We start from the raw sequence: 25,320 nt of genomic DNA on the forward strand, positions 1-25,320 counted from the left end.
GGCTGGCGGGAAAAGGTCGCCGACCGCGGGATCACGTGGCAGGTGCGATCACGTGCCGGCTGACATCACGTGTGGAGGGGAGCAAGGCCAGGGCGCGGGGAGGAGGCGCAAGGCGTGTTCTCGCGAGACCCTCGGCTCACGTGACTTGCGGGCGCGGCGCGGCTCACGTGACAGGCGCAGCCGGCCTCTGGGTCTCCTTCGTGCCGGCGCCACAGGAGCCGGGCCCCTCGAATCGGTGGACGTCACCCTCCCGCCGGCTCCGCCGCACGCGCAACCGCCGCCCGCCCCGGCCTCGGCTGCGTCGCGCCATGGTGGCCCCCGGCGCCCGGCGGCCGCTGCTTCTACTGCTGCTGGGTGAGCGCTGGGCCTTGGAAGGGTCGGGCGGGGTCGATGGCTCCAGACGGACGGGAAGGAGGAGCTGGGCCGGGCGGGAACCGGGCTCTGGGCCGCGGATGGGCCTCGAGGACTTGGCAGTCAAGCTCGCCGCCGCGGGTTGGGCCCCCAGCGGGTCCCTGAGTTGCTCCGGGAGGAGCCCGGTAGTAGTTCCGGGTAGGCTGTTCTCTCGCACGCATTCTCCTTTGGTGGGAGGCGTGCGTGTTGTCTCTGAACCCCTTCCTGGGGCGCTCTTCCTGCCGCCTCGCCCCGAATAACGTGGAGGGTTTAAACCGCTGCAGTGCCGTCCTCTTCTGTAGGACGAAAGAGAGGCGACTGGCGAGGGTTCATCTGGGTCAGATAGGGACTGCACTGCTGGAGCACCCCAGCTCGCGAATTCCCAGCATCGCTGAAGTTCATTCTATCCATCACCAAAACTCTGTCACTGCCACTTTATGGGTTTTTGGTTTCCGTTTTTATTTTGCTTTTTGTGTGAAATGAACTCTTTGGATGATGAAGAGAGATGGCGCTTACTCGGCCTTCTCCAACCAGAATCTTGGTAAGAACCTGTGACGTTTCAGCGGTAGGTGTCATTAGAATAGGAATTGCAGCAACGAGGTCTGTTATGTCAGAATGCTGTTTATTAGGCAAGCTTACAAGCGCTGGGGAGTGTAATTCAGCAGTACAGCCCTTGGCTGCCAAGTTAAAGGCCCTGAGTTCCATTCCTGCCATGGCCAGGAATCCTTATAATTTATCTGTTTTTGAGACAGGGTCTCACTGTGGACCAGGCTGGCCTGGAACTCAGAGTTCCGCCTGCCTCAGCCTCCCAAGGGCTGAGATTAAAAGTGTGGGATATCACACTTGCCATATTTCATGTTTTAAAATATTAACTTGTGGCTGCTCACATTTGTTAAACTTGGGGGACTGAGGCTGGAGGATTTAGATTTAGAATCGGAAGTCAGCCTGGGCTTAGTAGTGAAATCATACAAAAAAAATAATAAAACGGAGCATGGTGCCTCATACCTGAAATCCTATCACTTGGAAAGCAGAGGTAAGTTTTCTGTGAGTCCAGCCTGGGCTACAGAGTGAGACATTGCCTCAGAACAAAACCTAAAATTAAAGAGAGGAAAAGTCAGTAACTCTAGTTGTGATAACTTGGAGTACTACTGTATATAATAAGTTGAGTGATGTCCCAACTTTGACAAAGGGTACAACTTGGCTTTAGATCTGTCTTAATTTGGGGTTTGAGGGTGTGTGTGTGTGTGTCAGTTTTTTTTTTTTTTTTTTTTTTTTTTTTTTGTAACAGAAATGAAACTAGGACAGGTTTATCAGATTTTTTTTCTGCTCAGGTTAAGGTTATGAATTGTGACAGGAATACAGAAGTAATTTTGGGTCCTCAGTGTGTCACAGGCACAGATGACATTGGACTCATTTATGATGCTTACTGTGATACTTGATTTGGGTAGTTTCTGCCGACCATTTTTTGGTGGAGGCACTTGAGAGAGGGTAGCCCCAGCTGGCCTGGAACTCACAGAGATCCACCTGCCTCTGCCTCCCAAGTGCTGCGAGGTCTTTATTTTAAATGCAGAACTTCATCAAAAAGAAACCTTTAAAAAAAATTGGCTTCCAAATTAATTGCTCCAACATTAATTACAAACTACTCAAAGCTGCCTTGTGTGTAAATACTTCATAGAAAGCACAGCCTTGTGTGAACTGAAACTAGTGTATGGTTTGCTAATGGGACTCTGTTCATTGGTATCTGCCCCTGACCTTCCCCTTTCTGGATGAGGCATTCCAAAAGTGTGAGAAGTTTATGTTAATGTTAGCCTGGATTGTGGAAGTTTGTCAATTGTTCAGGTGGAAAACTGAATCCTTCACTATCTCAGAGGTCATACTGTAATTTTGTTCAGTTCACTAGTGGTTAGTGTGTCACTGGCTAAGAAACTGAATTTAAAGGAATCAAAGAAAAAATGTGGTTGGTTGGTGACATGGTCTCACTATGTAACCCAGGCTGACTTGAAACTTAGGTCTGCCTGCCAAGTGCTGGGATTTCAGGTGTGAACCACCATACCTGGATGAAAATTGATTTTTTAAAGAAATGTTTTGATTTTTAAAAATTTTATTTTTAATTATGTATGTGTATCCATATGTCTGTGGGTTTATGAACATGAATGCATTGCTTGCAGAGGCCAGAGGAGGATGTCAGATTCCCTACAGTTGGGGTTCAGTTGGGAACTGAACTCAGGTCCTCTGGAAGAACAATATGTATTCTTAACCTCTGAGCCCTATCTCCAGCCTCAGAAATGTATTGATTTGTTTATCACATGGCAATCCCTGCAGAAGTTAGTGTTTCAGGATATGAAGCCCATTCCCTCACCAAGTGCTGGAGAAGCAGCATGGTCAGCAGGCCACCTCTATCTTGCTGTGTGACCTTGAACAAGTTATTGTCTCGCCTTCTCCACCTTAGGAGGGATCATAATAGTGACAACGGTTTAGGGTTGTCATGGCAGTCTTAATTGCAAAGTGCTTTGAGCAGTGCCTGTCAAAAAGTAAATGGGTCACAAGTACTTGTTAAGCAGGCCCTCCTCTTTCCTGGTGACAACACACTTGAAGCCAGAGAGTTCCAGGACAGCCTGGACAAGGAAGCAAGAGATAGTCCCCAGACCCCAAATCACAAATGATTGTTAAGTAGCTTGGCTTTTTGATTAGATAATGAACTTGGCTAACAGTGGGCCTATAGAAGCTGAATGTTTAAATAACAGTAGCTAGCCTTAAAGCTAATGTCTAAGTCCTTGATTGTATGGCTGCTCTGTGATCTGACAACTAAGCTCCAGGTTCTGCAGCCTTTGCTGTTCTCAGTTTTGTAATCTGACAGTTGGATGGTTGATACTAGCCCCAAGGTCACATAAGGGGTGGACGAGCCACTGGCCAGGAACACAAGGCATCTGACCCGTGCTTCCCACAGTAGCACTAGTTGCAAGGAAGGAAATTCTACAAGTGGGAGTGTTTTGAAAGAACTGGCCAGAGTTGTTCCTTTGGCCCCTGGAGAAGTGAACACTTTTATCATTAGCAGGCAGGTGGGGTCCCTGACAGCTGCTCCTGTGCTCCTGTTCTAGTTCTAGGATTGCTGCAGGCATCTTTTTTGAAAAAAGCTTTTTTGTTTCTTTTTCAAACGAATTGTCACTGCTAGGGAATTTTAAAGAACTCTTATTTTTAGTGTGCATGTATTTTTCGACATATTTTTCCTATAATCTTGTGTTCTGACACTCTTGTTAACATTTTTCTCATGACCAAAATTTTCTTCTGGTAGGATATTCTTTTTAGAGATTTATTTTTGCATTATATATATGAATATGAATGTTTTTGCCTGCATGTATGTGTGTGTGTGTATATATGTGTGCTGCTGAGCCAATCTCTCCAACCCCCTGGGATAAGTTTCTTGATAATTCAGACTCCCTGGCCTTCTAGAATAAGGGCATGTAGTACCACTGAAGTTTATTATTTGTTTTGTTTTGAGACAGGGTCTCCTTATGTAGCTCTGGCTGGCCTGGTCCACCCTTCTCTGCCTGAGATGAATGAGATGCACCACCCCCAGGTGGCCCATTTTAAAGTGTGATTAACAAGTTACTTAGGGTGAGATGATTGGTGGTGCATGCTTTTAATCCCAACAGGGTCAGGTCAGTCTCTGAGTTCCACGCCAGTCAGAGCTACATAATAAAACCGTGTTTCAAAACAAAACAAAAAGAGCCTAGTAAGAGCTGGACTGGGTGCTCCCATGGGGACATTTGCTGTATTGAGCATATGTCATTTAATCTTACTGCTAAGGACATCTCAGGCCAAGGAAGCCTGGGCTTGGTACAGAGCCTTACCTCAGGTTCTAGAGCCCATTCTCTGTGTACTGGCATGTTGCTTCCTTCTGCCTGTGGTCAGGCTACAGGTGTTTGTAGCACCACTGCAGTTGTGTCCCTCAGTTGTGTGTCAGAATGTCCTGATTTGTATGCTTGCTTTTGTTTTCCTGAGATAGGGGCTACATATATAGCCCTGGACTAGTCTAGAACTTACGTAAACCAGACTGACTGCTCATGCTGTGTGATCCTCCTGCCTATGCATCTGGGATTGCAGGTGTGTGCACGATACCCAGACATGTTCTGTTTATTTTTTTATTTTTTTGGTCTTTTTGAGACAGGGTCTCCCTGTAGCCCCAGCTGTCCTGAAACTCACTATGTAGACCAGGCCGGCTTCAAACTCACAAAGATCCGCCTGCCTCTGCCTTCCTCCCAAGTGCTTGGATTACAGGCGTGTGCCACCACACCCGGCCTAATTTTTATTTTTATGTGTGAAAATTTATGTGCACCTCGTATGTACAGGAGCCCTTGGGAGTCCAGAAGAAAGCATCACATTCCCTGGAACTGGAGTTACAAAAGCTTGTGAGCTGCCATGTGGATGCTGGGAACTGAACTGGGGTTCTCTGCAAGAGCAGTAAGCACTCTTAAGCACTCAGCTGTCTCCCCAGCCCCCGTACTGGGTGTTTTGTTTTGTTTTTTTAAACCACTGTCTACTATTGAGAATTGTGATGGAATCGCCTCTTTTTTTTTGGTGGGAGGGGGTTGTTCTTTTTTTTTTTAACATGTGTGTCTATGTGTAGGCCAGAGGATAACTTGCAGGGCACAGTTCTTCCCTACTTTGTGATTCCTAAGAATCAAATTCAGGTGGTGAGGTTTGGTGGCAAGTACCTTTACTCGCTGAGCCATCTTGCTGGCTCTTCTCTGTTTTTAGAGTTAATAGTCATTGGAAATGCTTTTATTCATTTATCAATAGCAAGTTATTTATACAGTGGATAAAAATAAGAGTGAGGTGTGAAAATACTTTTTTGAGGAGTCCCAGGAGGGTAAGGTGCTCTTGGGAGTTCACTGGCTAGGAAGGCAACCCAGGCCAGAGATCAGAGCCCAGCCCAGGGCAGCCAGCATCACCAGGGCTAGAGGGTTGTGGCTTAGGTCTTAGGGAGGAACATAGAAAGTGGTGGATTGAGGGCGTAAGTCCTGGGCACACCAGTGTCTTTGTGGGCAGACCCTTGGTGGGCTAGCACCTGCTTGCTTCACCTAGGGATACACATAAATAACCACAGAAGTGTTTTTAATACAACATTGCCCTATAATAAACTGCCTAGGCTTTGGGGAGTATGCTCCAGGTTGCCACACTCTTATGTAGCAGCTTCATGAGTGTAGGTTTTGATGTTTCCTTTATTAGAACCCTAAGGAAGAGTATTGTGATTTCTAGTTATAGTCTTAGGTTTGAATACTGGTTACTCAAAATTTTTTATTTTTTTTTCATTTTGCAAAAATAAATTAGATTCATTGGAATCCATTGTAACGTACCCCTTCACCAGCTTGGGACTTACGATCTTTCTGCCTCACACACTCCTAAGTACTGGGATTATAGATCTGTCAGCTTGAGAATAGGATTTAAAGAAAGAAAAAAAAAAGACAGGGTCTTAACTGTGTAGTCCTGGCTGGCCTGGAATTTGCAGTGTAGACCAGGCTGGCCTGGATCTCAAAATCCACCTCCCACTACCTCCAAGTGCTGGAATTACAGGTGTGTGCCAGGAATAGGATTTCAAATGAAAAGATGAGTGGCCTGTCTTTGAGAATGCCATACCCTAAGTGTGCTTGTGATATTTATAGTTAGAGCAACAAATTAGGCTGCAGGTGTGTTTTGCTTATTAGACAGTCACACTTAAAATGATGTCAGTGTCATTGGAAGAGTGGGTATAACCTTGTAGCAGCAGAGACAGGTGACAGTCTGTCAGTTCTGGACCATTCACTCAACAGTGGTGGCTGATAGGTATATGGCATTAAAATGAGCAGAACTAACTGGTTTTGCCCATCTGTAAATTATAATGAAACTCGTGAGTTGTCAAAGGATTGCTTTTCTGCCTAGTGATAAACTTATGCTTGCTGCTTGATGAAAGTTGTGAGATTTTTCTCCTAGTATGTTTGTTTGTTTGTTTGTTGGTAGCTCTCCTATACAGTCTAGGCTGGCAAACTGGTGATCCTCTTGCCTCAGCCTCCTAGTGCTAAGTATTAAAGAAGCCAGAGAGGAATTGTTCAGGAAGGGCTGCTCTTAGCTACAAGACCTTTAGAGTTTCTACATGTCACAATAGGGAAACCCATGTGTGTGTATGGGTTGAGGGTGAGCCTAAGGTCGCTCAGCCATATACAGGTGGAATCAAGGCATTCTCTTTGAGGTCAGGCCATTGATCCCATGGCCTTTCTTGCCATGCCCCTGGTCTGAGAAGTAGAAACTAGTCAGACTATAAGTACCAGCTTAGGACCCCAGTGAGAGACACTGCAGACTTGCCCCTGGATTCCTCCGGGTTGTCTTGAGAGATAAAACACTAAGGAGTGGGTCTGGCAAGCTGATGGGACAGCTTTGGAGAGGCATTTCATATAACATCTAGGGTCAGGACACCTGCAGGAGTCGAGCAGGGCACCAGCCTGTGTAACCCACCTGTTTAGTTGATTAGTTTACCAAGTACAGTGAATTGCCCAGTTGTACTTTAAAATGGGTATGGGTATATGATTGTTTCTTTTTACTGAAGTAGCAGGCCTCGCACACAGTGCCTCAGCAACATTTGTGGTGAAAGACAGCAATGGAACAGCTTGTATAATGGCCAACTTCTCTGCCACCTTCTGGACCAGCTACGAGACTGGGCATGGTTCACAGGTAGGAGACATCCATGCTTTACTTCTGTGTATTAAATCTTTGAAAAAGTATCCTTTCTTAGTATGGTTTTCACTTGTGCTGCATGTGTTTTCTAGGGTCATCAGTTATTAGTGCTTGTCTGCTTATAGCTATAGTCACATACAAACCATTTGAGTTCTGCTCTCCCCATTCAGCTTTAACATTTTCTAGGTTTCTTCATGGTTATGTTTACAGATCCAGTGCAGTACTTCCCTGTATCTAGCAAATTTGTTGAACATTCCCTTGGTGATACTTTTTTAGCTTTTTTATTTTTTCAGGCTCAATAAACTAATTCTAGCTTTTTAATCTGTTGCATTTACTTCAGATAAGTAATTATATTCTAAGAGATGTATACTAAATGGCATATCTCTCTCACGCGTGCGTGCGTGTGTTCGTGTGTACAGGTGCCAGAGGACAATTTGGGGGAGTTGATTTCTTTCCATGTGTGCTGGGATTGAGCTCAGATTGTCAGGCTTGGCTGCAGGTACTTTTATACCCTGAGCCATCTCACCAGCCTCTCCTTTACTTTTCTTTGGTTTTGGTGAGGGTTGGTTTTTTGTTTTGTTTTGTTCTTTTAAATGAGTGTTTTGCCTGTGTGTATGTATACGTACCAAGTGCATGGCTGATGCCTGTGGAAGCCAGAGACAGTGCTGGATCACCTGGAACTAGAGTTACAGGTGGTTATGAGTTGCCACCTGCATGCTAGGAACTCAACCCATGTCCCCTAGAAGAGCAGCCAATGCTCTGAACCTCTGAGCCATCCGAGTACCTCTTTTCTTTGTTTTAATTTTTTTGAAGCAGGACCTCATTTTTGCCCAGGCTGGCCTTGAACTGGATATGTAGCCCAGAATAGCCTGAACTTCCTGCTTTTCCTGCCTTCATCTCTTAACTGCTGGGATTACAGGCTTGCCTCATCGTGTCTGATTTATGTAGTGCTAGAGGTTAAAGCTAGAGCTTTATGCAGGCTAGGCAAGTGCTCTACCAGCTGAGCTGTATCCCTGACCCTAGGAAACTTTTTTTTTTTTTTTGAAACAGGGTCTCACTGTGTAGCCCTGCCTGACATGGAACTCACTTGTGTAGGCCAGGTTGGCCTCCCAAGTGCTGGGATTAAAGACTTGCTCTACCACACCCTACATAGGAAAGCATTCTTTTTTATTTTTATTTTTTTGTCTTTTGAGACAGTCTCCCTATAGCCCCAGCTGTCCTGGAACTCACTATGTAGACCAGGCTGGCCTTGAACTCAGAAAGCTCCTCCTGCCTCTGCCTCCCAAGTGCTGGGATTAAAGGTGTGTGCGCCACCACACATTCTTTTAAACATTTCTTTTCTTTGAAAAATTTATTATCTTTATATGTATGAGTGTGTTGCCTGCATGTGTGTAAGGGCACCATGTCATGCTATGCCCCTAGAGGTAGAAGAAGGCTCCCCTGGAACTGAAGTTATGAATGAACGGTTGTCAACCATCATGCGGATGCTGGGAATCAAACCCAGATCCCCTTTAAGAGCAGTGCTCTTAACCACTGAGCTCTCCAGCCCCTAAACATTTCTATAGCCAAAAAAGCAGTAACATTGAGTGTAGATTCATTTACTTTCAAGATAACTTTATTTTTTATTCTGTTATAAATTAAAATAATTTAATGGAAGTTTATTTTTTATATATATTTTATTTTATTTTATGTGTATGCATGTATTGCCTACATGTAGGTAAGTGCACCCGTGTCATGAAATGCCTGCAGAGGACAGGAGGCTGTTGGATCCCCTGGAAATGGGGTTATGGACAGTTGTTAACTGCCATGTGGTTGCTGGGATTTGAACCTGGGTTTTCTGCAAGAACAACCAGTGTTCTTAATTGCTGAGCCATCGCTCCAGCCCCAGAAGTAGATTTTTAAAATATTTTATTTATTATTTTGATTTTATGTATATGTATGTATTGCCTGCATGTATGTAAGTGCACCCATGTCATGCAGTGCCCATGGAGGTCAGAAGAGGGTGTCGGATCCCCTGGAACTGGAGTTACAGACAGTTGTTAGCTGCCATGTGGGTGCTGGGATTCAAACCCGGGTCTTGTGCAACAACATTCAGTGTTCTTAACCGCTGAGCTATCTTTCCAACCCCAGAAGTAGACTGCTTTTAAATTTTATTTTTTGAGACTCCTGACTATGTAGCACTGGCTGGCCTCAAATTGAGATCTTCTGCTTCAGTCTCTTGATTGTTGGAATCACAGGGGTTGTGCCATCACACTGAGGTAGAAGCAGACCCCTAACTCCCCACTGACCTAGAAGCAGATGTTTAAAATATGAATAAGTCAGCTCTCTCAAACTTAACTTGACTTTCACTATTTCTGATAGGTAGTAGAGACACTTTCATGTTGTTTTTTGTTACATTAAAAAAGGAATACCTTATAGAACACTGAGGTAACCAAAGCTTACCACAATGTGTTAGTATTTCAAACTAACTAGAAGAGTTTGAAGGTTCCCAGGGCATAGAAACATAAGATGGAAATACTAATTACCCTGATTTAAATCTTTATGTACTGTATATGTATATTAAATTATATCAAATTCCTTGCCAGGCGTGGTGGTGGATGCAGAGGCAGGCGGATCTCTGTGAGTTCAAGTCCAGCCTGGTCTACATAAAAATATATAGTATATATTATATATATACAATTTTTTTCTCGAATCCCACAAATTTGTGTAAACACTGTCGAGTAAAAAAGCTTTAAATGAATACTTTAACATTGAGAGTTAAGTTTATATCAGTATATATACAGGTCTTTGCGATGTTTCCTCTCTTTAGCAGCATACATTCTCACCAAGGTCCTGTCACAATTGTATTTGTTCTAGAACGCGAGCTTTTCCCTGCCATCCTCTGCAACAGTACTGAATAGCAATAGCTCTTGTGGTGGAGAAAATGCTTCCGAACCCAGCCTCACAATTGCTTTTGAAAGAGGATATTCACTGACACTAAATTTCACAAGGAATGCAACACGTTACCGTGTCCAGCTCATGCGTTTTGTTTATAACTTGTCGGATACACAGAAGTTCCCTAATGCAAGCTCCAAGGGTAAGACTGCTAACTATGATGAGGTGGAAAACTGAAAGAAAAAAAACTGACAGTCTCTACGAGCTGCACGAAGGTCATTGTGTCTCTGCCTTTCTGAATCGTCACTTTCCCTTTTTTCTTCTTTTCTGTCTCTTGGGTGCTGGCCAGAGCTTGAGTATGCTACCTCTGGTAGTTTAACTTCTTCACTCTTTTCTCTAATGTTCCCCTCCCTGCCATGCGGTTGACATCTATATTGGCTAACTCAGTGGGCATGGCTTACTCCCTTCCTCTTTTCCATTTTCCTCCTGTGGTCATCTGCGTTTTGCAGCTTGTCCGACTTGGGTTTTTTTTTTTTAACTCAAGCAAAAAAGAAACTTGTTTTGTTACTGTCATTTTGTTTCTGACTGTAGGAATCAAGACCGTAGATGCCATAACTGACATTAAGGCAGACATAGACAAAAAGTACCGATGTGTCAGTGCCACCCAGGTCCATATGCGTGATGTGATCATCATTCTCCAAGATGCCACCATCCAGGCCTACTTGTCAAACAGCAGCTTCAGCAAGGAAGGTGAGGTTCTGGCCATTGGTTGCAAGGACACTTCCCACAGTGGAGCAAGTCTGCACAGTTGTCTGGTAGTCCTTTTGCTTTTAAGAGATAGTGACCTCTGAAGATGAGGATGGGCACATCTTGATCAAAAGGATAGACTAAGTTGGCTTAAAACAAGCTAGGCAGAAAAAAGACAATACTACATGGTTTCACTCACTCATGGAATGTAAAAGAGTGATCTCATGGATGTTAATAGTAGGGTGGGATGGGAACATGGATGATATTGAGTCTCAGATGGCTGGGGAGGGAGTTCTGGAGAACTGTTGAATGACACGGTGGCCATGGTGAATAGTGTCATATGATTTAACTGCATTCTTGAATATTGCCAAAAGGTTGCATGTAGCTTTTGTTAAGGGTGCAAGCCAAATGTGGTAGCACATGTCTTAAATCCCAGCACTCTGGAGGCAGAGGCAAGGTGGATCTCTCTGAGTTTAAGCCAGCCAGGTCTACATAGTGAGTTCCAGGCTTGACAGGTAGAACCTGTGCAGAGGGGCATGCAAGTGCTGGGGAGGTGGTTCAGTGGGTTAGAACATTTGCTGTGTAAGTATGAGAATCTTGAGTTCAAATCCCCATAACCCACAAAAAAAAAGAAAAAAATAGGGTATGGCCTGTTAACCATAGTGGTGGGAAGGAGTTGAGGGGATGAGGAGATTGGAGGATTGTTGGGGCTTACTGGCTCCCAGCCTAGCTCCAGGTTCGTGAGAGGTTCTGTCTCAAGGGAATAAGGGCAAAGTGTGACGAAGCCCAGCATTTTCCTTGGGTCTCTGTGCACATGTACAGGTGTGCATATGTCATACTAAAACTACATCACATATACACTGTTGCTAAAATTCCTTCTGGGAGTCATGTGGAGCATCCCGTCGTGTGTCATCATGGTTCCCAATCCCTGTCCGAAGGACAAAGCAAGGTACAAAACGGCAGTTTGTGAAATCCTAGCAAGTTTATTTGGGCTTCCTAACAGCAAATGGGTGAGGGAGTTAATTAAAAAAGTGTAGGCAGGTGTGGGCTCCCCTCTACATCATGGCAGGGCCCTTGTGACCTCCCAGAAGCTGCCCAAGATGGCAAAGGCCACACCCCTCACTCTGACTTCTCCTGTTCCTGTCCTTAGTCCCTCTCCCATGTACAACTCAAGCCACCTGGTTGGATGGAAGGCATGATGACTATCTGTCCATCCTTTCCTGCAAGCATCCATAGTCAAGTTCATTTGTGGTGATCAGAGCAAGCAGGTGAATCCAAACTTGACATTTGGAGGACGGTATTATGCCACATACACAAAAAACAAACAGGAAAAAAGCTTACCATTGAAGGTTCCTCATGGAACAGATGGTGATTATAAAACAGAAGGCCACAACTGGCGAAATATAGAGAATAAAAGACTGCAGAGTACGTGTTCCTTGATAGGACTCCTATATTAAACCTCTGCAACTCAGGGCTCAGGAACCATTGAGGAAGGGAGGACAGAAAGACTCTAAGAGCCATGGGTAGTAGATGACCGACCACAAGGAAACAGTTTTCCGGGTGACTGGGAACTTGGTCATATGAACTTAAAGCAATGGTAATAGCATGCATAAGGTCCGTGCAAGCTCAGATAAAGACCCAACATAAATGGAGAAATAGATAAGAAGCCCCTACCTTAGCTGAGGAACTATTGGCAACTGATCACTGCTGGTGAGGGAAAGTTGATCTTCTTTAAGGGAGTGGTACTACATAGACTGACCAGGCTCCAGTGGATGAACTTATACCAAGGTACGTCTGGGGACACAAATTTGACTTCATAGGATTTAATTTTAAATATGTGACAGAGTGCATGAAATCCTTCAAGGGGGCTATGGGAGGTGTACAGATAGGGGAGGAAATCCAAAATCTATAATTAAGGTACATGGAATGCATTTAAAAAGTAGTTTAAGATAAAGGTGCAGAAAGGCAAAGCCATTGACACCTTCCTTACCTAAGTTATCCATTGTGGTCAGGCTGAGGTTTCACACTCCCAAACTCCCAGTTTCCTCAGTGCAGCTCAGGCAGGTGCTTTTTTGAGGATGTGTAACCCCTGGTCTGTACCTACTGACCTACTGGGGCCAGATTGGCAGGATCCTTCCAGCCAGGTCAGAAGTCATCCTTTTTTTTTGACAAATGAGAGCATGTGATTTGCCTTAGGGGAGCTTACCTGGCCTGACAACAATATACCCTTCCAAAATCTCAGCCCTTCCCTGGTTGGCTTTGATTCTGTCTTCCTCAGCAGTCTTGTTGAAAGACTGAGGTGGATACTGGAGAGAGATAACTAAGTAACTGTATTACAGTGCTAATTAGCTCAGTTGTAGGTCAGAGGTAATAGTGTGTGCTCTCAGAAGGCACGCTGGCACAGCCTGTTGTGTCACCTAAAGTTAACAAAAAGACCATTTTATAAAACATGGAAAGTTCAGTGTCTAGAAGCAAAGATTTGCTATGACATAGCCACTCTTATTTACATACTCGTTGGCAGCTGCTTTTGCACTAACTGTGGCAGAACCCAGTTGTTGCAGTGGAGAGCCACAGTCAGAAGTATTTACTGTCACTTTATAGGCATGGTTTTCTGATCCCTGATCCAGTGTTAAGAGTGTTTGTGACAGAACAAGGGGTAAAAAGAGCCCTAGCTCCCGAAAGCTAGGCATAATTAGAAGTAGTGAGGTTCTGAAAGAAGCTGATTGGTGTCAAGACCTTTTTATTTACTGATTTTTTTTTCTTTTTTTTTTTTTTTTTTTTTTTTTTTTTTTTTTGGTCTTTTTTGAGACTGGGTCTCCTTGTAGTCCCAGCTGTCCTGGAGCTCACTATGGAGACCAGGCTGGCCTCAAACTCAAAAAGATCTGCCTGCCTCTGCCTCCCAAGTGCTGGGATTAAAGGCATATGCCACCACGCCCGGCCTTTTTACTATTTTTAAAAAATATTTTATTTGTATTTTTATTTTATGTGTAGAAGTGTACCTGTTTCATGCAGTGCCAGCAGAGGTCAGAAGAGGGTGTCAGATCCCCTGGAACTGCAGTTATGGACAGTTGTTAGCTGACCTGTCTCTTCAGCCCAAGTCCTTATACCAGCTTTGATGCTTCTAATCTTCCAGACAAACCTTGGCGGTTGAAGCAATGATTCCATTCCCATAGACACATATATATAGACTCACCGTCATGTGGTAGTGGAGGCCAGAGTCAAACACAGCTTCTGAATACTACCATTCATCATCTTTTTTTTTTTGGACTTTTTGAAACAGGGTCTCCCTACAGCTCCAGCTGTCTGGAACTCACTATGTAGACCCGGCTTGGCCTTGAACTCCAGAGATCTGCTTGCTTCTGCCTCCCCAGTGCTGGGATTTAAGGCGTGTACCACTACAGCCGGCCATTCATTTTCAAACCAGCTGTAGCTGCATCTGCTTGATAGGAAGGTAAAGAGAGAGAGGTAGCCTGTCTAGGAGATGTTATCCTGAAGCACCTCCATAGATGCTTGTGGTGATACTTGGGCAGAGTGACTAGTGTTTGGAGAGCAGTGTAGTGCTAAGGTTCTAGGTGGTCTGGGTTCAGGCCCTCATGATTCTCTTGGATCTAAAGCATAGACCTAACTGACTAGGGTCTGGTTTGCTGACCTTACCCGGTGTCTGCTACTGTTGAGACTAGACATAGAGTGGCTCATCATCCTGGGCCACTTCCTTTGTGGCCCACAAGGAACTTGGAGTCCAGGGACTGTGCAGTAGCAGGTCATGGAAGACTGGCTGCTCTGTTTAGACTAGAAAATAGAGACCTAACATAAACTCACTTTTTTTTCTGATTTGGTTTTGTGTGGTGTTTTTGGTTTTTTGGCTATGTAGACCAGACTAACCTTGAACTTAAAGAGATCCTCTTTCCTCTGCATCCTGAGTGCTGGGATTAGAAGTGTGTACCTCCATGCCCAGCCTCACTTTCTTTTCTTTTTTAAAAATTTTATTTTTTATATGTATGAGTGTATTGCCTGCATGTATATTAAGTGCAGCCCTGTCGTGCAGTGCCCATGGAGGACAGAAGCCATCGGATCCCCTGTAACTAGAGCTACAGACAGTTGTAAGGGATTTGAACCCAGGTCTTCTGCAAGAGCAGCCAATGTCCTTGACCACTGAGCCATCTCTTCAGCCCCTCACTTGGTTTTCTTAAAGATAATTATTAGGAAAGGCTTTACTTTTGAAAATGGTTTTAGGATCACAGCAAAGTTGAGTGGTTACTTTATGTCCCCTGCCTTCTCCACTGCAAGTCACATGTGTAGTTTTATGTGTGCTGTATGTGTTTATATGTGAGTGCACATGCACATAGAGGACAGAGTTTAACATTGGTGTCTTTATCACTCCCCACTTTTTTTTTCATAATTCAAAAACTTTGGGGGTGGGGCTTGAGACAGGTCTTCTATAGCTCCAGCTGGCCTAGAACTCCCTGTGTAGACAAGGCTGGCTTCAGACTCAGAGATCATCTGCCTCTACCTCCCAAGTGTGGGGATTAAAGGCATGCACTAGTAAGCTCAGTTTCCATTGTACTTATTTTTTTCAACACAATGCTTTTTATTTACTTCTAGTTTGTACATGGTCATGTTAAAGAACCACATGATTGTCCTCAGTATATTTATGAGGCCCTTAGCATGCACCTGTCCAAAGTAGAAAGCAACTAGTTGAGAATCCATTGTACTGTTTAGACTAAAATCTTTTCACTGAACCTGGGCTGGACTAGCTGACTCCAAGCTTCAGGGATTTTCCTGTCCCTGCCTTCTTGGTATTAGGATTACTGGTGTGCACTGCTATGCCTAGCTGTTTACATGGGTGCTAGGGATTTGAACTTAGATCTTCTACTTTCTAGATCATCTTCCCAGTCCCTGTAGTTAGGTACTTTTAAATAAATTTAGTATTAATGCGTGATGTGTGTGTATTTAGGCATATGCAGCCCATACATGCATGGGTTACAGGTGGTTGTAAGCCAACTGATGTGGGTGCTGGGATCTGAACAATGGGTCCTCTGCAAGAGAAGCCAGCTCTCTTAACCACTGAACCATCTCTCCAGCCCTGGTAGTTTTGTTTGTTTTTTAATGACTATTAAGATACAGCTCACAGCCAGGCAGGTGGTGCACGCCTTTAATCCCAGCACTCAGGAGGCCGAGGCAGGCAAATCTCTGTGAGTTAGAGGTCTACAGCCTGGTCTACATAGTGAGTTCCAGGCCAGCTGGGGCTACTGGGGAGACCCTGTCTCAAAAAGACCAAAAAAAAAAAAAAAAAAAAGTACAGCTCGTGTACTGTACAACTCACACTTGGATATAATTCAAGTTCATGTTAACTATTACTCTGTGGAGGGGCATTTCATATATATCCCCCCCAGAAATAGAGTAATCTATTAGCAGCCAATCTTTTTTTTTTTCTTTCCTCTTGGCCTTTTTGAGACAGGGTCTCCTGTAGCCCCAGCTGGCCTCGAAATCCTAAGTGGACAAGGCTGGCCTCAAACTCATTCGCCTGCCTTTGCTTCCTAAGTGCTGGGAATAAAGGCGTGCACCATCACGCCTGGCTTTAGCAGCCAATCTTATATTCCTTTCTTGCCCCCTACCTTCAAGAAATCACTAACCTGTTTTCTGTACTGCCTTTTGTGTCTGAGTTAGTCAGTTTTCTGCCATTATAAAAATATTTGAGGTAATCACTTATAAAGTCTGAAGGTGGTTCTTTTGCCTCTGGATTTTAAAGGTTTGTGTCCATGATTAATTGGTTCTGTTGTTTGGGGCCTGTGGTAGGCACAAGACAGGAACACAGGGTGGAGCAAAACCATTGACCTGTGGCTTGGAAGAGAGGAAGGAGAAGGGCCTGAGACCCACTGTTACTTCCTTTCCAAACCACATTTCCAATGACCTGAAATCTTTCCATCAGGCTCCAACTCTTAAAAGTCTTAGTGACTCCCAGTAGTACCAAGCTGTGCCTATGTAGGACACTCCGGATACTAACTATAGAAGTTTCTTTTTTTTGGTCTTTTTGAGACAGGGTCTCACTGTAGCCCTAGCTGTCCTACTCACTATGTAGACCAGGCTGGCCTTGAACTCACAGAGATCTGTCTGCCTCTGCCTCCCAAGTGCTGAGATTAAAGGTGTGGACCACCACATCTGGCTAGAAGTTTCTTATTTAGCATAATTCCTTTAAGCTTTACCTATATTGCAACATACTTTTATTCCTTTTATTGTTTTAATAATCCATTGTAAGGATAATTGCTGTATTATGTTTGTCTATTCATCCAGTCAGCAGACATTTGGGCTATTTCTACTTCAGCACTTATAAATAACACAACAGTAAACATTTGTGTATGGCTTTTTTTTTTTTTTTTTTTTTTTGAGACAGTCTCCCTATAACCCCAGCTGGCCTGGAACTCACTGTGTGGACCAGGCTGGCCTGGAACTCACAGAGATCCACCTGCCTTTGCCTTCCCAGTGCTCTTTGCCTTCCAACTGCTGGGACTAAAGACTTGTGCCACCGTGTATAAATTTTTTTTTATATGAGCATACATAGTATCAAAAGTGGAGCTGTTGGGCCAGCATCTTAAGACATTGCTGCAACAGGTCAGGGCTGGAGAGATGGCTCAGTAAGAGCACTGGCTGCATGCAGTTCTCAGCACCCACATGGCAGCTAACAACTGTAACTCCAGGTCCAGTGAGGTCTCACGCCCTTTTCTGGCCTCCAGGCATTGCACACCTGGGTGTACTTAGATACATACAAGTAAAACTCTCCTATACATAAAAGTAAATTTTAAAAGATTTTGAGTTAAATATTAAGACTGTTTTTCACGGTGACTGTAGTAGTTTTCAACCCTATAAGCAATGTATAAAGGCTCCAGTTTTTGTTTTTTTTTTAATGTGTATACATGTATTGTCTGCATGTATGTAAGACGTGCACCTGTGTCCTGCAGTGCCTGAGGAGGACTGAAGAGGTCATTGGATCCCGTGGAACTGGAGTTACGGACAGTTGTTAGCTGCCATGTGGGTGCTGGGATTCGAACCTGGGTCTTCTGCAAGAACAGTCAGTGTTCTTAACCACTGAGACATCTCCCCAGCCCCAGGCTCCATTTCTTTACTTGCTGTCTGAAACTGATGATGTTTCTTATTCTTGTGGATAAGAAGTCATTTCTCACTTTTTTAAAAATCTAGTTTTCCTTGATAACTAACAATGTTGAGCCTCTTTAGTCTTTATTAGGTATTTGTATTGCTTCTTTAAGAATATTCTTATTCAAATCTGCCTGTTTTTAAGTCGGGTTGTCATTTTAGTGTTAATAGTGTAAGAATTTTTATAATATTATGGATACAAGTTATTAGAGATGATTACAAATAGTTTTCTCCCATTCTATGGACTCCCCCCCCCCTTGTTTTGTTTTGTTGAGACACAGACTCTTGATAGTTTAAGCTGACCTCAAACTACTGTTCTTCCTGCTTCAGCCTCCTGAGTTCTGGAATTACAGGCATGTGATTCCATACCTGGCTTGTCATTTTAATTTCTTTCTCTCTTTTGTCATTTTATAGTTCTTTTTCTCCTTTTAATTGAATTTTTCAAATTTCATACAATATATTTTGATCATATTTGGATCCCCTCCCATATCTACAGTCCCCCTTACTAACTTCCTACCAGTTTTCCTGTACTCATAAAATGTATATGTATATGCCCATAGAGTCAAATTTGTGACCCCAAATTCTCTTTTGTGTGAGTTTATTCACTGGAGCTTGGTCAACCCACCAAGAGTCTCTCTCTCTCTCTCTCTCTCTCTCTCTCTCTCTCTCTCTCTCTCTCTCTTTTGAGACAGGGTCTCCCTGTAGCCCCAACTGGCCTGGAACTCACTATGTAGACCAGGCTGGTCTCGAACTCAGAGAGAGATCCGCCTGCCTCTGCCTCCCGAGTGCTGGGACTAAAGGCGTGAGCCCGGCGAATCTCAACTTTTATGAGACGCGAATCTCTCTTTCCAAGCAGCCATAGGTTGCAAATTGTTCTCAAGTAGGGTTGGGGTTTCTTGCCCACTTTTCCATGTCTGCTAAAATCGTTTGGCTTGAGTTTCCATGGGAATTGTACATGCTTCCCCTGCCCCCCCTTTACCAACTGTCTGAAAAACTTTCCTTGTGGTCATCCATCACCTCTGGCTCTCAAATCTTTCTGCCCCCTCTTCTGCAATGATCCCTGAGCCTTGGGAGACAGATATCATTGATATATTTGTCCTATTCAGGAGTAAGCACTCTGCAGCCTCTTGCTCTCTGCACATTGGCTAGTCATACTTCTCTTTGTTAATCACATCTGCTGTATAAGGAAGCTTCTCTGTTGAGAGTTGAAAGATGCATTAATCAAGACAGGTCTGGGAAAGCTCCCAGATCCAGGGATCCACAGAGTCCTTACAGACCAGAGATGGTGGATACAGGGAGGCATGGGAAAGGGGGAAAGGGGGTGCTGGTAGTTGTGGGGGTTTTTTTGGTCTTTTTGAGACAGGGTCTCCCTATAGCCCCAGCTGTCCTGGAACTCAGTATGTAGACCAGGCTGGCCTTGAACTCACAGAGATCCGCCTGCCTCTGCTGGGATTAAAGGCATGCGCTACCACGCCCGGCTGGTAGTTAAATTTACAAAGAAGTGCACTTTGGAAAGGGAAGTACTGCTTTCTTTGTACAAATGTTGGAGTACTGGATCTCAGTAAATCCCCTAGTGGGTGACAGGGGAATTGAAATTTACCCTAAAGCTTCACCAAGTAAATACTCTTTAGAATCTGTGTGTCCTGATGGGGCAGCTTCAGCTGCTCTTTCCATTTAGGGCTCTCTTTACTACATTATTACTTTTGAGACAGTATCACTATGTAGCCCTGGCTGGGTCATGACCAAGACCTATCAAGGATATCCTATTTTGTTTTTAGCTAGTGCCTCATATGTGGCATTTCAGTGCGGTTACTTGAATTGACACATTGCTGTATGTGCCATGACCCAGACAGCAAGACTTTCACTTGGAGGGTTTGTGTGCCACTGGGAAGGCCAGGATGAGAAGAGTATGTCCAGGAGGGGAAACAGGTAGACAGATGTGCTCTGGGTCCTCTGTCTGCTGCTCAGAACCTACTGGGCATGTGGCCTTGTCCTGCTCTCCAAAGGCATAAGATAGAGTTGCCATGATTTGGGGGTGGGGTGTGTTCTGCAGAGTTCGGAGACATGTTTTCATTTCTGAGATGCACTCCAGTAGCTAGTGTAGTTATAACAAGCTGAACTTTGAGCATCCTTCCCATGTACCTTTTTTTCCTGTCCCTGTAGAGACACGCTGCAAGCAAGATGAACCTTCCCCAACCACTGCACCACCCAGCCCCTTGCCACCACTTGTGCCCACAAACCCCTCAGTGTCCAGGTACAACGTGAGTGGTGAGAATGGAACCTGCCTGCTGGCTATGATGGCACTGCAGCTGAACGTCACCTACCTGCAGAAGGACAACTCGGTACGGGGGAGTCAAGGCTTTGCTTTTGCTTCATCAGGGGTATGTGGCTTCAGGTGCACCATCAGTTGTGCAGACCAAAAGCCAGTGCTGACCTGCACCCATGTGCAGTCTGCCCACTGCTCTGTGGCTTGGGCTACATTTGTCTGCTGGGTAGTGGTGCACCATCACCTGCAGTGCCTTTATCGTGGATGGAGCATCACATTTTCCTTCAGCTTTTATCACTCAAACACTGTTGTTTTGGTCTTTTTGAGACAGGGTCTCCCTTCAGCCCCAGCTCTCGTGAAACTCGCTATGTAGTCCAGGCTAGCCTTGGAATCACAGAGATCCACCTGCCTCTGCCTCCCAAGTGCTGGGATTAAAGGCATGCGTCACCACACCCAGCCTCAAACACTCTATAACTTCTGAAATTTTGTTTGTCCCCTAATAGGAACAGTATCTATGGGGATGGGAGAAACTGGCTTACAGTGTATGGCTGAACTGGAGAGGATTGTTTGTGCTTATAGTCCCAACTACTCAGGAAGCTGAGGCAGAAGGACTAGTTGAGGCTGCCAGGATCTAAGTTTCCCATGCCAGTCAAAGCAGTCTGAAAAGTGGGCACCGTTTAGGAAACCCAGCAGTTTGCACAGGGGTGAATTCAGACTTCCTTCTGATTTATTTGCTGGATGAATCCATCCCATTACTGTTAGGGTGTTTTCAGGTTTTTTTGAGAGGGGCCCAGAGCCCAAAGTGGTAACTTGTTTGCTTTTCTTGTTTAGACTGTGATCAGAGTGTTTAACATTAACTCAAATGAGACCATATCTAATGGGACCTGCAGCGCCCACATGGTGACCCTGAACCTATGGTACCCGAAGAGTATCCTGGTGTTGGAGTTTGGGATGGTAAGGCTCTATTCTCCTTTATCAGTTGGAGTACACTCACGGGACTGCTCTTCTGCCCCCTTTTCTCATACTCTCAGTATGGTGGCAGTCAGGGTGCAAGCTGGAATGACCATGGAGAAGAGCCCAGCAGTCACAGAGCTTCCTTGGGGAGGAGGTGACTCACTGTTCTGCTCACCCTGTATAATAGGATTTCATAAGTTCCCTTCCTTCTCACCAGCAAATACCCACCAGCTCATTTATTTTGCAGACATTTGGAGAGGGCCTATTGTCGGCTTGGTGGTTAGTTTAGTTGCAAAGAACAGTGGACTTAGCCCAGGGCAGCCCCAGCCTGCACAGGCCACATGGAGTCAGGCTTTGCCACATGGCTTCTAGGTAATAGCTTTTTACTGTTTCCTGGAATGAATCATTCATAATTAGGAAAGTAAAATAGGAAGACTATAAATGCCACTTTGTGGTGCTGGATAATGTACATGCCCAGAGCCTCATACATGCTGGGTGAGTGCTGTGTCCCCAAACTGTACCTCAGCCCACATTAATTTATTAATACAACATGGAAATGAGTTGATTAACAGTTGTTTCTTGTTTTTCTTTTGTTTTTGTTTTTTGGTCTTGAGACAAGATCTCCCTATAGCCCCAGCTAAACTCACTGTGTAGACCAGGCTGGCCTTGAATTCACAGAGATCCCACTTGCCTCTGCCTCCTGAATGCTGGACTAAAGGCCTGTGCCACCACACCTGGCTAACAGTTATTTCTTATAATAGATCTTAATTTTGCTGTATATTTGGAAAAGATTTATTTACTTTTAGTAACATCTATAGTCTCACTTTTATTGAATAACCTTACGTCTGGGAGGAGTTGGGTGTACTGGTACATGCTTGTATGTACTTGGGAGGTAGAGGCTCAGGAAGAACATGACTTCAGGGCCTGGCTGGGCTATATAATGAGACCCTGTCTAGAAAAGGGGGAGTCGGGGAAAGGAGGGAGAAGAAAAAAACTTGGAAAGAGCTAACCTAAATTTGTGCTTTGTTCTTGTGCCACAGACCCAGAAGTCAGTTGACCAATGACTGACTGTGTTTGCTATAAATGAGAATCTCCTGGCTAAGGGTTGTCCTCTCTTTCAGAATGCAAGTTCTAGCCAGTTTTTCCTGCAAGGAATCCAGTTGAACACAACTTTTCCGGATGCTAAAGGTGAGACATACCTTCTCCCTCCTTAAAATTCATGTGCTTCTCACCCAGGGTGGACTGTAATGACTGGACTTCCTCTCATTGCAGATCCCACATTCAGAGCTGCCAACAGTTCACTGAGAGCTCTGCAGGCCACCATCGGGAACTCATACAAGTGTAGCAGTGAGGAGCAGATCCTTGTCACCAAGGCATTTTCCTTGAATATTTTCAGCATTCAGATCCAGGCTTTCAAGGTTGAAAGTGACAGGTTTGGATCTGGTAAGTAGCACACAGATGAGCATCCATCATGACAGTGCAGAAGTAGTTGTGTGGGAGCTGGCTGGCTGGCTTCTGTACAGGCTGTCAGGGCAGAGAACTTACCCCCTCTTCCCAGCTTGAGATTTCCCCGTGTGGGGCAAGGATGCCCTCAGTGAGGCAGGTGGTCATGTTTGGGGACATTGGTTTCCCTTTCTAAAAGTGGTCCCTGAAGTGGTTAGTGTCTGAGGACCCCAAGGCCCAAGTGCAACACAGCTGACCAACCCAACCCACAATGGTTGGCACCCTCCATTTTAACCTGGGAGGAGCATGCTGGTGATTTCTCAGCTGGGTAGACTTCCCAGATAACGATGAACTAGCCTCATCCTTTCCACTCTGACTAGAGAGGAACGAGTGGGTAGAAGGGCAAGCCCTGTGGTTGAGTGCACTGGTCCATCTTTCTTGCAGTGGAAGAATGTGTGCTGGATGGGAACAACATGTTGATCCCCATTGCTGTGGGCGGTGCCTTGGCAGGGCTGGTCCTCATCGTCCTCATCGCCTACCTCATCGGCAGGAAGAGGAGTCACGCCGGCTACCAGACCATCTAGCCTGGTGGGTGGGCGGGTGCGCCACAGACGCACAGGGGCCTATTATTGTGACCCCGACCTTAGATAGGTGTGAAAGGGAGGCACACTTTCTGGCAAACCGTTTTCAAATCTGCTTTATCAAATGTGAAGTTCATCTTGCAACATTTACTATGCACAGAGGAGTAACTATTGAAATGACGGTGTTAATTTTGCTAACTGGTTAAATGTTAATATTACCAAAGTAGAGCTCTAAGGAGGGCGAGAGTGCTTTTCTGAATTGGCACGGGCTCCATTCATTTGACTTTTTAAGATTTGGTGTTTGGTTTCTTCATTCTTTACTCAGATTTAAGCCTTACAAGGGAATCTCTGGTCCAAACACTTGGGCCTGATAAGGGTGGCTGATCATTAGGCTGCACACTTAGGAAGCTAGAAATAGGAGAGCAGGGAAGGCCTGCCATGCAAGTGAGCAAATGGTGAACCTCTGGATGTTCAGATTGGGCTGTCTGACCTGGGGGCCTGGTTGAGGGCCCCAGCCTGCTCTCTGACTGGGGGGCATAACCACCAGTGTTTTCCGTGCTCTGCTGCCCACAAGCTGGCACTTTTCTAAATAGAAAATGGCATTATTTTTATTTACTTTTTGTAAAGTAATTTCCAGTCTTCTGTTGGTGTTCAGGGTGGCCCTGTTTCTGCACTGTGTACAATAATAGATTTACACTGCTAACCTGTCCTCTGCGGCTTGGGTGGGTTGTACACTGAGGATCAGCTTACGTAACGCATTGCCTGTAACAATGCTAATAAAAAGTCTCCTTCTTTGTCTGTCTGGACCTTGGACTTTGTGAGCCACCAAGAGAGCTCAGCATGGGGGAGGCAGCGGTGCTGCTCATGTGCTCAGGGTTTGGGAGTGAGTGTTGGAATAGCCTGCCTTCTGGGCAGCACTTGAGAAAAACTAGGTATGGATTGGTTGATCTTTTTGAGACAGGGTCTCCCTATACCCCGAACTGGCCTTGAACTCAGAAGGATCTGCTTGCCTCTGCCTCCCGAGTGCTGGGATCAAAGGCATGCACTGCCATGCCTAGCATGGGTCTGTTTTTAATAAATGTGCTCATCATAGTTCTAGATGCTAGATAAACTCATAAATGGGTCTTTTTTGAGACAGGATGTCAATGTAGCTCAGGCTGGCCTGGAACTTTCTGTGTAGCAGAGGGATGGCGCTTTAAGCTGATTCTCCTGGTTCTGCCTCTCAGTGCTGGGATTAGAAGCTCTTAAATGAGAATGTTGGCCATGAGTGTAGTCTCCACATGAGTTGTACCCATGTCACAGTCACAGATTAAACATGTGGCGAGCTGGAGAAAAGAGGCCAATGCTTAGTCGCTGAGGCTCTGCTCCCACAGCCCCTCCTTTTTGTTCTCTGAGGCACAGGCTGTCCAGAAGAATGTTAATGGCAGTGGGCTCTGCCATGCTGCTGCAGCTTCACTAGCATCCTCTGCTTGCTTGGGAGATAGGTGAAAGGCCTGTGAAACCCTCATTTCCAGTCACCACAGCAGCGGATTCAAAGACCCTTGAGGCCTGGAATGTAGCACATGCCTATGATCCTAGTAACTTGGAGGCAGATGCAGGAGGATGCCCTTGTAGTTACTTCAAGACTAGCCAGAAAGGCCCATGACATGAGATCTCCGCACTTGAAAGTATTGGGTGCCAGCCCCCTTCTTTAGGCCTAGGAGACAGAGCAGGGGGCCTACCTTATATTCATGCCTGTGGCTTTGGGAGCCAGATCCTACACAGTGAGAATCCTGCAAGGCCCTATACACTGAGAGGCCTGCCCAGTGGTGCTGGAATTTGACCCTTCCCTGACTTCTGCCACTCAGGTCCTCTCGGCCAGACCCTAGGACTCCTGCACTTGGGAAGGGGGGAGATGTGTGTTGTCCATTGTCGCCCCCCCCTCAGGGGGGTGTTGTAGTAATTGGAGGATAAAAGGCTCTCAGGTGTCACCTTCCCAGTCTGAGAACTAAAGAGTAGCATGAAGTCCGCTGAGCTGAAAGGAGCTAGCTGTGTGCCTGGGTGGGTAAGAATATTCAAGGGATTCACTGAGTCTATGTGACTGACTGGACTCCCCTTGGCACCGGAAGACTGCAGTACTCTGCTTCACAGGTAATGCTGAGGAAGCCAGTCTCCAGCTATACCTTAGAGATAAAACTGTTTTCCTTGAGAACAGACCTGAACTGTAGT

General features: G+C 45.2%; 1 protein-coding gene across 2 annotated transcripts; it reads left to right on the forward strand.

Moving 5' to 3' along the window:
- The first annotated feature begins 136 nt into the window (after positions 1-136).
- On the forward strand, positions 137-23,910 carry Lamp1 (lysosomal associated membrane protein 1). 2 transcript variants are annotated; one of them, XM_008848426.3, is made up of 9 exons: positions 137-354; positions 6,971-7,095; positions 9,955-10,174; positions 10,564-10,722; positions 20,032-20,210; positions 20,966-21,088; positions 22,210-22,276; positions 22,361-22,531; positions 22,976-23,910. In XM_008848426.3, the coding sequence occupies exons 1-9, from the start codon at positions 309-311 to the stop codon at positions 23,113-23,115; spliced, it is 1,230 nt and encodes a 409-aa protein (XP_008846648.1). In that variant the 5' UTR covers positions 137-308; the 3' UTR covers positions 23,116-23,910. The 2 variants fall into 2 exon arrangements, with proteins under 2 accessions (XP_008846648.1, XP_008846649.1); XM_008848427.3 differs by having other exon boundaries at positions 138-354; positions 6,974-7,095.
- The last annotated feature ends 1,410 nt before the right edge of the window (positions 23,911-25,320 follow it).

Source organism: Nannospalax galili, unplaced genomic scaffold, assembly GCF_000622305.1.
Source record: "Nannospalax galili isolate Female #2095 unplaced genomic scaffold, S.galili_v1.0 scaffold744, whole genome shotgun sequence".
Taxonomy (NCBI): Eukaryota; Metazoa; Chordata; class Mammalia; order Rodentia; family Spalacidae; genus Nannospalax; species Nannospalax galili.

Excerpts from the sequence above, each read along its gene's own strand:
- Lamp1 (XM_008848426.3), top strand. The coding sequence starts at position 309 with ATGGTGGCCCCCGGCGCCCGGCGGCCGCTGCTTCTACTGCTGCTGG. Across the intron at positions 7,096-9,954 it reads AGACTGGGCATGGTTCACAG|AACGCGAGCTTTTCCCTGCC; the intron begins GTAGGAGACATC and ends TATTTGTTCTAG. Across the intron at positions 10,723-20,031 it reads CAGCAGCTTCAGCAAGGAAG|AGACACGCTGCAAGCAAGAT; the intron begins GTGAGGTTCTGG and ends CTGTCCCTGTAG.